This window comes from Pteropus alecto, unplaced genomic scaffold, assembly GCF_000325575.1.
Source record: "Pteropus alecto unplaced genomic scaffold, ASM32557v1 scaffold21, whole genome shotgun sequence".
NCBI classification, from domain to species: domain Eukaryota; kingdom Metazoa; phylum Chordata; class Mammalia; order Chiroptera; family Pteropodidae; genus Pteropus; species Pteropus alecto.
Genome location: NW_006436282.1, coordinates 29,009,166 through 29,021,328, shown reverse-complemented (window position 1 = coordinate 29,021,328; position 12,163 = coordinate 29,009,166). Strand labels below are relative to the sequence as shown.

The window sequence follows — 12,163 nt, the reverse complement described above, 5'->3', positions numbered from 1 at the left end:
CGGCGCGTCAGTCCCTGCGCCACCTTCGCCGGCCTGGGCCGCGGCTCTTCTTGGAGAGACGGCCCCGAAGGGCTGTGAACTTGGGTTGTCAGCCACGTTCCTCCTGTTGGGCGCCGCCTGGCCCCTCAGGCCTTCGATGAGCATGGCGCGCTCTTGTGTCTGGGCCCTTGGAAGTGACCGTTAGGGCGCTAGTGGCAGTCGACCTGCTGAGTTGATTACTCTCGAGGGCCCTGGAGCAGACTCCCACTTCTGGAGCTGCAAAGCATTCTCGCTGATGACCTGTTCACAGCTTTCCGAAGGCCACTTGTGTCGTCAGGCCTGGCCTCTGGTCCAGTGCCCTTGGAAAAACAAAAAGCATCGTTCGTAAACAATAGTGTCGTTTTGATTGCTTTTGTCTGTGTGTCCAGGAGTTGAGTGTCTGAAAAGTGAACTTGGGAGGGGAAAGTGGTGTTGACCCAAACAAAGAGATAAACAAAGAAGCAGGTTCAAACAGTGGAGATTATTTGGGAAAAGCGGAGGAATTGCAGTTCGGGACATGGAGATTGTTGCAAGCTACCGGCAAGTCCGAAGAGACAAAGGGAGTCAGCTTTCGGGGCGTTTTAGGAAGAAATTGGGAAGAACAGGAGTTCGAGGTTGTGGTTTCTCGTTGGCCGCAAGGGGTAGGTAATGCCGTTGCTGGAGCAAGGAGCGATCATCTTGTTTTCAAAAGCAGGACATCAAATTCAAATACGAAAAATACCCTCCCTTGTTAAAATAAATCTTCCCTTTTCCTGCTGGTTATGCAGGCTGCAGTGACTGGTACGTGCATGAGAACTCCCCTTCCTGGCTCCGTTTTGAATAATGTAACCTTTATTAATTTTTACAGTGGAAATGACATGATCATCAGCTGAACTGTTTTCATGTTTACTAATTAGGTTATTATTGTTGCAGTGATCTAAGTCCCAATTCCCCTCACTAGTTCCTCATGTGTTTTGTTTCACGAAAGGTATAAGTTTGCCAAAACTAAGGCAATTTTGAGAGAGCCATAGGTCTGAATATAGAATCTTCGGCAACTGACTTCTTTAAACCTCTGTTTTTTTAATATGTGATTAAAAACTGACTAACAGGTCCTAACTCACAGGGATGTTAGTGATTGAATTAGATTCAAAATATATATATAAATTGCCTGGCAAACTGCGTTAGGTGGTGCTTACCAGGCCCCCAATAAATGTCAGCCTCTTTCTTCCCCTTGAAAATTCAAGCCTTCGGGTTTAGAATTCCTATATCAATATTTTTCTCTAGATTTCTGTTATATTCACATATCTTATATTTGTGACTTAGTGTCCAAAATTTTTATAATAGAAATAAATCTCTGGCAAATATTAAAAAAATCCATCATTCATACTTTTTGTCAGCTGCTCCCTCAGAAGCATCCTTAGAATAAACATGCTGCTGTTTAGTGACTAAAGATGAGTCAAACAAACTCCCGATCACGATTTGAGTCTTAACGAGAATGAATAGATGAGAGCAGTTGAGTTTCATTTTCTGCCTCATAAAAGGCGATAAACACTGGTTCTGTAATTACATATTTTTTCTTTATATCTGGTAAATGTGATTTTGACCTCAACTATATACCACACCGACTTATATAAAAAACTAATTGGGCTTATGCAATTTAGCAGTTAAAATATATCGGGGTGGGGGACCCATGCCAGTGGTTATATATGCTAAACCGTGATTATACGCTAAAGGAACGGGGAAATAGAAATTGTGTTGTTCTGAACATAAAAATGAGAGCACATTAAAGGGAGAGAGGGGTTGTGATTCTAAAAGGTTGAAAGAATGCTGCTGCTTATAGGAAAATCAAAAGATAAAATGAATGTCTTCTGTATAGATACTTTATGAATGGCTGATTACTACATTTTTAATTTTGAAAATATGTTAAAAATGTAATTAAGATAATATCAAAGTATGCATTTGTTTTGGTAGACGTGAAGTTTCATGAAAATGAGGGTGTCATAGGTTGAATTGTGTCTTCCAAAAAGGTATGTACAAGCACAAGCTTAGCTACTGAAACTCCAGGGTGTGGCCTTGTTTCCATATAAGGAAATGTAATTAGTTAAGATAGGGTCTTTTTATAAAAGGGAAGGCTGGGAGTGTCTCTCTTCCCCTTTTGAGAGTGTTTCTCTAGCAATGTTTTACTCTGAGTCTTTGGAATGTAAACGAATCTTTCTATAAAAAAGATAAGCCCATTTGTCTTCAGGTCCAGGGCCTCAGCCTCCTTTGAAATGTTGACACCTCCAGGGTTTAGTAGACCTCTCTAGAGTTCTCACAACTTAAATAGTTATAACTTAATTCCTACTTGCAGTCAGTCCAGAACCCCAAATTTCAGTAAGATTTGCCCTGAAAGCTCTAAATGTGCAGGAACATAAAAACATTTGCTCTACGTCCCACAGAGGGGTGTTGCATTATGATAATGAGTCAGTCGTCAAGAAGATGTAACAGCTATACATTTGTCTATAACGAATAACAGAACTACAAAATACACAAAAGCAAAAAAAAAAAAAAACAGACCAAAAGGAAGAAATAGACAATAGACAATTCGACAATCATGATCAGGGATTTTAATGCACTTCAGCATTGATACAGCAACTAGGTTTTTCAAAAATCTTCAAGGCAGAAAAATCCGAACAGCTACATGTAAGAACATTGCTGACTTTCCTCTGAGAAAACCAGCGCTGAATAAGAATACCTCTTTCCTTAGCTCTTAACACTGTGATACATAATATTTTTAATTGTTTTTATTATTTATTCATCCAATAGGCAAAACCATGGTACTTGTACTTACTTGCATTTCATCAGTCGCTAAGTGATGGACCATTTTCGCATATACTTATCATTTGGTTTTTTTCTTTGTTTGAAGTACATGGATAATTTCAGGTGTGTTTCTGTATTGTCGTGGCCTTTTTGTAATGTTTTATCTTGCCACTATTTCCCCCTCGTCGTTATCTTTTAAACCATCTTTCTTATGTTCTTTAACTTATCAAAGTTCGAATGTTTGTGTAGTCAAATCCACCAGTTTTGTTTTTCCTTTGGTTTCTCTAACTTCTTTTTTTGTGATCGTAGTTAAGACTTACAGTCTGTACAGGGCATTATCCCGTTTAAACTCTTACCTTGTAAAACCGAGGTACTCTCTGCAACCAACGAAGCATTGAAATGGGCCAGGTGATATAATTTCTGTCTGTGACGTTCTTACAACCTAGACTGCCAGTTAAAGCATTCAGTACAGCATTATCCTATCTCTGTGCAATTTCAACGCATGCCATGCTTTGGTTCTCAGATCGTTCCTAATTTCACGAGGCGGATCCAGACCAAAATCAAAGACCTTCTGCAGCAGATGGAGGAGGGGCTGAAGACAGCCGACCCGCACGACCGCTCTGCTTACACGGGGTGGACGGGTGAGACGCGAGTCCGCGGCCGGTGTCTTTCATTCTCGGGTTATGATATGTGAGAGTTGGATTTGAATTTTTTTTTTCTTTAAAAATGATAACGTTTTATACCCTTTAAATGAAGTTTTGAACTGTCTTCATCGATGAGATACTTTGGAATTTTTTCGTGAAATAAAATTTTCCTGTTTATAGTTGATCCAGAAAAATTCATGTGATTCAAATTTAGGGAAGAAATTGAACAGTTGTATGTATTATTTTGGGGGGGCGGGGAGGAAAATCAAATGTTACCAATAGAAAAAGAAAACACAACAGGAAAATGCCATCAGTGCGGAGAGGAATTACAGGGCTTTCAGCGTTAATGTGGAAACAGGTAAGCAGTAAGTCACAGAACAGAAATACAGGAACCCGGAGAAGAGGAGGCCAGACAGGAAGATGATAGGAAGTGAGAATTGACAGAAGAAAAGAAAATGAAGGAAAGGACAAAAGAGAGAAAAATCACTTCAGAAATTAAGACCAAATTACAAAGAGTTAAATAACTGACTCCACGGAAAACACAGCAGTACCATCAAAAGGGCAACAAAAACAAAAATGAGAGACTTCCAGTTTCGGGTCTGTCATGTAAGGAGTTTAAAAGTCACCACCCTGTCTTAACAAGTAAAAAGCTGAAGAAACTGAAGAATCAACAGCTCAGGTTCGTCAGAGAAGCGAAGTGACAGGGCAAGCGTCTGCTGAAAAACGGGAGCGGTGGGGAGTCAGAAACTCAGTTTACTGGGGCGGAGACCCCCAAGGAGACACCTCCACGGGAACGGTGGGGTAAGAAACCTGGACTCTGACTGACAGATCGCTGCAGGCCCAGCGCAGACAAGCACGGGGGTTGCACTCCAGGGGGACCCAGTCACAGGGGAGCTTCCACACTTGGGTGAGATTGACTCAAGGAGTTTTCTCAGGGCCTCGCTGTGAAAATTGGAGAAAAAAATCCCCTCAGCTTCCAGCAGGGAGAGGGGAAAGGAACGATTGTGAAATACGCCAGTTCCGCACGCTGCAAGGCAAGGACGCTAACTAGTAACATGAAAACAGAGTTACATGTGGAGTCGGATTCAGGTACCATAATATAATATGGCCGTGTAAATCACTCCACTACAAAGATTAGAGGACAGGGGTATTAAAAATAACTATAGCTACAGCAATGTTTAATGGGTGTTCAATATGAAATATGTAAATTGTGACATCAGAAACAAAATGTTGGAGGGGGGCGTAGAGTTCTTATATGAGATCAAAGTTCTCAGCGTAAAATAGTGTGTTATAAGATGTTTTTATGTAAATCTCATAGTAACCACAAAGCAAAAAACCTATAATAGATAAACAAGTAATCTTTAAAAAGGAATCAAAGCATACCAATAAGAAAAATCATCAAATCACAAGGAAGACAGTAAGAGAGAAAGGGGCTACAAAACAGCCAGAAAGTTAATAAGATGGTGTTGGTAAGTCCTTGCATATCAGTAAGCACTTTAAATGGACTAAATTCTCAAATCAAGACAGAGTATTGAATGGATGAAAAAAAGAGCAAGACCTGACTATATGCTGCTTATAAGAGACTCATGTCAGCTTTATGGACATAGGCTGAAAGAAAGATGGAAGAGATACTCCATGCTAATGGAAACCAAAATAGAGCAGGGGGTAAGTACATTTATGTCAGAACAGATAGACTAACTTCAAACACTTTAGTAGAGACAAAGGGGGTCATTATATAATGATGTCCGTTCATCAAGAGGATATAAGAATTGTACAGATATATGCACCCAACATCAGAATACCTAAATCTATGAAACAAATACTAACATCTGAAAGGAAAAATGAACAACAATATAATAATAGGGGGCTTCATTCCCCCTCTTCCAGCAATGAATAGATCATCCAGATTATCAATAGGAAAGCATTGAAAATGAGCTATACATTAGACCAGTGGACCTAACAGACATAACATAGAATATTCCATCCAACAGCAGCAGAATACAAATCCTTCTCAAGTGCACGTAGAACATTCTCGACACATCATATGTTAGGACTAAGTCTCAATAAATTCAAGAAGATAGAAATTATATCAAGTATCTTTTCTGACCCCTATAGTATGAAACTAGAAACCATTAATAGTAGGAAAACTGGAAAATTCACAAATATGTAGAGACTAAACTAAACGCTTCTTAATAACCAACGGATCAAAGAAAAAAAAGGAAATCAAAAAATATCTTGAAACAAATGAAAATGCAAACACAGTAAACCAAAACCTAGGGGAGGCAGCCAAAGCAGTTATAAGAGGGACGAACGCCACAGTAACTACTACATCAAGAGAAGGAAAGATCTCAAACGACCTAATTTTATACCTCGAGGAATTAGAAAAACAACAAACCAGATGCAAAGATAGCGGAAGGAGGGAGAAAACAAAGATGAGAGCAGAAGCAAATGAACTAGAAACCAGAACAGGAAAGGGAAAGATCAGCGAAACCAAGAGGTGGTTTTTTGAAACGGTGAACAGAATCGACAAACCTATGTCAAGACTAGTTGAGAAAATGAGAGAAGATTCCGATAAAAAATGAAAGGGGACATTCCAGCCGATGCCACAGAAATACAAAGGGTCATAAGACACTACTGTGAACAATCATAAGCCAACAAATTGGGTAACCTAGGAGAAGTGGATAAATTCCTAGAAACATCCAACCTACCAAGACTGAATTATGAAGAAACAGAAGATATGAGCAGACCAGTAATGAGTAAGAATCAGGAATCAAAATCCAATGAAGAAAAGCCCAGGACCCAATGGCTTTTCTGGTGAATTCTATCAAAAACATATATATTGGTCTTGAGAATTAATTTGAAAGGGAAGTAGGATGCCCTGGATAGGAGAATTAAAGAAGCAGCTACCTATTTAGAGAAATTTAAAAAGTAAAACGAAAAGTAACAGTGAGAGTAGGATATTAGACAAAGAACAGAGTATTAGAGAACCTCAGTTCAAACGTCAGGTGCTTTGTTTTCACCATCAAATCATTTCAGTGCTTTTTCCTTCAATATACTTTACTAAGTATATGTTTATACAGGTTTATTTTTTACTTAGCTTTCATATTGACTTCTCAAACCCAGGACTAATAGCATGCCTCTTTTAGAAGCCACAGAGGCCATCCTTTCTAGATTTTCAGAGAAAGACCCCTTTGTAGTTCACTTGACTACCTGGACCTGTTCTTTAATCTAAAACAGGAAAGTAGGGTCGGTGATAAACTCCATCTTCTGCATTTGCTGCCTATTCTGCATCATGTGGCTGTTCCATCAATGGCGAGTTGAATCACTGTTTGGTCATTTGGATGGGTTGGTCACCAGAGAAAATGGAAAATTGTGAGAAATAGGAAAATTGGAAAAAAGTTGTAAACTTCAGAAGAGTGATCATTTAATTGGGGATAAGCTAGGAGGATGTGGTTATATGAGAAGTAAAAAGAAAAGGATCCGATACAAGGATTAAGATGGAAAACAGGATGGGTAAAGCCTCGAGGCGAGTCCGGGCGCAGCGGGAGGGCTGGGGAGTCGCGCACCTGCCGCGTCCGGGAGGGAGCGAGTGGCTGCGTCAGAACAGTCAGGGCGACACCACAGTGTATTTAAATGTAAGGACTTTTTTTACCCTGAATTATTTTTTTCCATTTTTTAGAACATACCACACGTAACACTTGGATGTCGCCCTTCAGAAACAGGTTTTGTGTAGGCTCTCGCGTAATCGTTAAGCGTCCTGAAGGTGGAGGGAAAGTAACGATGCTCTTCCCTGGGGGGTCGTTCCAGGCATAGCTCTTCTGTACCTGCAGCTGTACCGGGTCACATGCGACCAGGCCCACCTGCTGCGGTCCCTGGACTACGTGAAGAGGACGCTCCGGAATCTGAGTGGCCGCAAGGTGGCCTTCCTCTGCGGAGATGCCGGGCCGCTTGCCGTGGGCGCTGTGGTGTACCACAGGCTGAAGAGCGACTGCGAGGCCCAGGAGTGCGTCACGAAGTGAGTCTTAAAACGGGCCGCCTTTTCTCCAGCTTCCCCGTCAGTGGAAGGTCTTGCCGAAGGAAGACAGTCGAAAAGGGAAACCAGGTTTCAGTTGATGTACTGTTACTAGCGGGTCTCTCCAAGGGACGACTACGTTTGCACAGTGACCTTGGGCGTCCGCTGGGGTCACAGGCTCCCTTTCTGCCCAGGCTCGTGTTGGCCTTTGTTTCGGGGGGAATGAACATGGTTCTCTGCTACCGTGATCACGTTCAGTCGCCCCCGATGTGTGAAAGCTGGCTGACACACCTCGGACCCACTGTGGCAGTACGATGAGTCACTTCGGGTTCCATTAGCACACAGTCAGCGTAAACGTCCTCTGTGCCCATTGTTAGCACACGGTCAGCGTAAACGTCCTCTGTGCCCATTGTTAGCACATGGTCAGCGTAAACGTCCTCTGTGCCCATAATTAGCACACGGTCAGCGTAAACGTGCTCCGTGCCCATCGGGGCACAGTCTCTTCTGCAGAGGCCGACACCAGGGTCGCCTGCTGGTCTGGTGACTCGAGGTGACTCCCAAGCATGGGCTGCACCTCGGTGCCGTTTTCACTTAGATTTTAGATCACTGGCTTCTAATTGTGGGTTTCAAAATTAAGCATCTTCTCTCATGTGGTTCAGAATAGATATAAAATAAAAAGTTTGAACACGAGATTTGTTATTCATTTTGATATATGAGAGAGAAATAGTGAAGTGGAGACATTTTCTCTGGGGTTTGGGGTTTTTCTTGTTTGTGTTTTGGTGGGGTTTTTTTTGTATTTTTGAAATCAGTTTTAAATTATAAATAACAGGTCATTCCTAAAGTAATGGGGTTACTCACAGTTTCAGGAAAGAATGTTAGACATTGAGAAAACGGAGTTGTTCTTGTCGGGCAGGCTTCTGCAGCTGCAGAGAACGGTCGTCTGCGGAGATTCCGACCTCCCCGACGAGCTGCTGTACGGCCGGGCGGGCTACCTGTACGCCCTGCTCTACCTGAACACGGAGATCGGCCCGGGCACCGTGTGCCAGTCGGCCGTTAATGAGGTACCACGGGTCACGGGGTGTGGGCACCGTCACCTTAGCCCTCTTACAGTGCTGGCTGGACCCCGCTCCCAGGTCAGGGTGATCGCTTAAGGCATCTCATAAAATTAATAAGCGGTCCCTTTGTTTCCTTTGTAGGAATGTGTTCTTAGAAATGTGTACTCCTCAGGCCTGTATCAATGCAGCCGTCTTCACTAGAATCAGCGGCAGCTTCAAAAAGAGAATGTTTCCTTCTCTTTCACGAGATGCCTGAACTAGAGGCAGAGCTGGGGCCAAGGCTAGGGACCCTGGTCCTTCCTTCCGGGTCCCCTGTGTCCTGGGGGCCACGCCCTTACCTGCATGACCAGAGCCAGCCGCACACCCTGCCCCTCCCCCAGTCAGGGCGCAGGTGAGGAAGTGGAGATGAGCAGCTTCCTTTCGAAGGCAGCGAAGCAGAAGTTGCTGACCTCACTTCTGCTCACATCCCACTGCCACCACCAAGTCACGTGACTGTCCAGCTGTCTGGAGCTCGGAGGCCAGGCACCTAGCTAGAACTTGGAGCACGGTTGACAACAGTGTGAAGGGAGAGGCTGTGAGGAGACAGTTTGTGTCTGCCACACAGTCGTCACAGAGGCGGTTCTGCCACTGGTCTGACAGGCCCTGCGTGCCACAGCGGGCCTCATTCCATCAGCCTCCCCGGCCCAGCCCGTCCTGCAGCGGCCTGCACGGCTGCCAGGCTTTGGGGGAACGTATTGCAGCTACGGAGCACATGCATCATCTAGCATATTTTCACAGGAAGCTTTTCTAGATTCTAGAAAACCGTTTATGCAAAGAACTTTTGATTTCATGGTTTGGCTTAATGTCTTTTTCTACTCTGAGATTGTCTCCCGCTTTCTCTCTTCCTGTATTTACTAATTTGTAAAATAAAGATAACAATGTTGGCTGCTAACTGTTTAAGATTTTTAGATTAAGCTGTCCGTCTGTCTACCTAAGGACTTGCTGTTAGTGTTGATTAGACTGAGACAGGATACGTTTAGGTTATTAGACTTACGCTGCCCCGTGTCTGTAGGTCGTCGCTGCCATCATCGAATCGGGCAAGGCTTTGTCGAGGGAAGAAAGGAAGAGCGAGCGCTGTCCCCTCTTGTACCAGTGGCACCGGAAGCAGTATGTTGGAGCGGCCCATGGCATGGCCGGGATCTACTACATGCTGATGCAGGTGAGGACACCCCGAAATACTGAGGTGGCGATCGTACCGTAAAATACAAATCAAATAGGAAAATGGAACTATTTTAGCACAAACCAAGCAGGCTGAAACAAAGCGAGGCTCCACTCCGAATCGTGGGTGCTCCGGCTCTACCGCATGAGCCCTGAGCAGTGGGCTCCGGGGGCGCCTTCGGTGTGCAGGCTTGCACCGGCCGAGGTGCCTGCCGCGGCCCTTTGCCTCTGTCCACGTCCTTCTGCTGACGGAAGTGGTCACTCATGTAATAAGGGAGAACCTTCGCGCCCATAGTGTCTGCTCATGCACTGAATTAAAAACAGAAACCTGACCATTTTGTTCCTGAGTAGATTTTCTCATTCTCTGCTGGGACAGCATAGTGTGAAATTGGCGGGGGAAGCTTGATGTACCTTAAATACTGTGAACTCTAATGATGCAGAAAATACTTTCCGACTTGAATTTTCTGAAGTATAAACTATTTATGTAAATTCCTTAGTTTTGCATATTTCTTAGGACATGCATCTTTAAGCTTTATCACTGCCAGTATGTACAGAGAGAGAATAAAGATATAAGTTCTTGAATATAAAAAAATAAGAAAGCGGACCGGCACAGATTCTTCACGTCCGGACACCCCACCTTGCTCTCAGCCGTGTTCTAAATCTTTTAACTAGCTTGTCACAGTGGTTACGATGTCGTCTGTCAGCCATCCCTGACATGGGGTTATGATCTCGTCTCTCAGCCATCCCTGACAGCTGCCACATCACGGACTGCCTCTCCTGTGAGGCAGGCAGGGAGCCCACGCCAAATGCTGTTTCGCCCGCTTCCAGCCGTGTGGCCTGTGCCGCCCTTCCTGGTTTATAGGCAAACTGCTGCTTTTTCCAATTAAGCCTTCCTCTATCTACCATAACTGTAACAGTTAATTTGCTTAAAATCACAAAGATAGCAAACAAAACAAAAACGCTAGGTACAGACAATGGATTGGTGCTTACCAGAGAGGGGAGGGTGAAATGGGTAAAGGGGGGTCAAATACGTGATGACGCTGGAAACTGGACTTCGGGTGGCGAGCACAGTGTGCTGTGTACTGGTATCAGGTTGCAATGTCGTAACCCTGAAACCTACGTGATGTCGTTACCCAGTGTTACCTCAATCTAAAAGGAAAAAGGGACATATTTGAAAGTCCCCATTAGAAAGGTAGCTAGCTATCTGTGATGCTTCATTTTGTGTGTCAACTCGGTTGGCCATGGTGCTGGATATGTGCTCAAACATTACTCTGGATGTTTCTATGAGGGCATTTGGCCGAAATTTAGATTGAAGTGGGTAGACTTCTGTAGAGCAGGCCGCCCTCCGTGGTGTGGATGGGCCTCAGCCATTCGGTCGACGGCCTCCCCTGAGCAAGACGGATTCTGCAGCAGACGCCTTGTGACCTCATCTGCAGCATCGAAGACCAGAAGCAAAAAGAGGTCTGCCCCGTCTTAAACGACCGAGTAACTGTATATGCACCTTGGTATTCCAGCTAATTGATGTTTCATTAGATGAGCCACAGTACAAAGATTAAAAAAGGAACCTTAAGGAAAAATTATTTCAATGTTTTATTTATATTTGTTTCTTTAAAGCCAGCAGCAAACGTGGACCCCGACACCTTGACAGAAATGGTGAAACCCAGCATCGATTACCTGCGCCACAAAAGGTTCCGGTCTGGGAATTACCCGTCGTCACTGAGCAACGAAACAGACCGCCTGGTGCACTGGTGTCACGGGGCCCCGGGCGTCATCCACATGCTGATGCAGGCCTACCAGGTCAGTGCGCGGCGTCGCGGGCCACGTTCCCGGGCCCCGTCTCCACCACCAGCTCTTCAGCTGGGTTTGGGTGAGCACTGGGGTTTTTTTAAGCTAAGTGTTAGGGTTACTTTTGGAAAACTGTGCGCTAGGAGAAGGATGAGGGATGGAGGGGGACAGACGGCCACATGAAGACGGTCAGTGCTGCAGTGTGGCTGGTGTTCTCACAGCCCGGCGCCACCCCACGACTCCTGATGTCCTGCGGTTTTCCAACCAGAGCAGGGAGTACCTCGCTCACTCGACACTGAAGCATCGTTTCAACACCGCCTCGTTCTTTGTCGCCCAGGTGTTTAAGGAGGAGAAGTACTTGAAAGATGCCATGGAGTGCAGCGACGTGATTTGGCAGCGAGGTCTGCTGCGGAAGGGCTACGGGGTCTGCCACGGGACGGCCGGGAACGGCTACTCCTTCCTGTCCCTCTACCGCCTCACCCAGGATAAAAAGTACCTGTACCGGGCCTGCAAGGTAAGGACAGCTGTGTCCCAACCACTCCTGAGCCCTCCGGGACACGAACACTGCTCCTCCCGTTAACCTTGCTCCCGGCTCTGCCCCCTCTGCCCACCTCGTTGCTCTGGCACAGCCTCGGCCTGGCCGCTCTGGCATCGCAGCGTGAGTGAGGCCCACA

General features: G+C 44.8%; 1 protein-coding gene across 2 annotated transcripts in view; it reads left to right on the top strand.

The window, feature by feature from the left end:
• Positions 1 to 10: 10 nt before the first annotated feature.
• The window catches only part of LANCL2 (LanC like 2), a 17,654-nt gene continuing 5,501 nt past the window's right edge, over positions 11 to 12,163 (top strand). Inside the window, exons 1-7 of one of the 2 annotated variants that reach the window (XM_025046878.1) lie at positions 11 to 659; positions 3,320 to 3,437; positions 7,248 to 7,455; positions 8,366 to 8,513; positions 9,559 to 9,705; positions 11,319 to 11,501; positions 11,827 to 12,003. In XM_025046878.1, coding sequence (XP_024902646.1) covers positions 3,377 to 3,437; positions 7,248 to 7,455; positions 8,366 to 8,513; positions 9,559 to 9,705; positions 11,319 to 11,501; positions 11,827 to 12,003 — 924 coding nt within the window. In that variant the 5' untranslated portion in view covers positions 11 to 659; positions 3,320 to 3,376. Of the gene's footprint in view, positions 660 to 839; positions 3,438 to 7,247; positions 7,456 to 8,365; positions 8,514 to 9,558; positions 9,706 to 11,318; positions 11,502 to 11,826; positions 12,004 to 12,163 lie in introns of those variants that run through there. The other variant, XM_025046877.1, reaches the window with a different exon arrangement.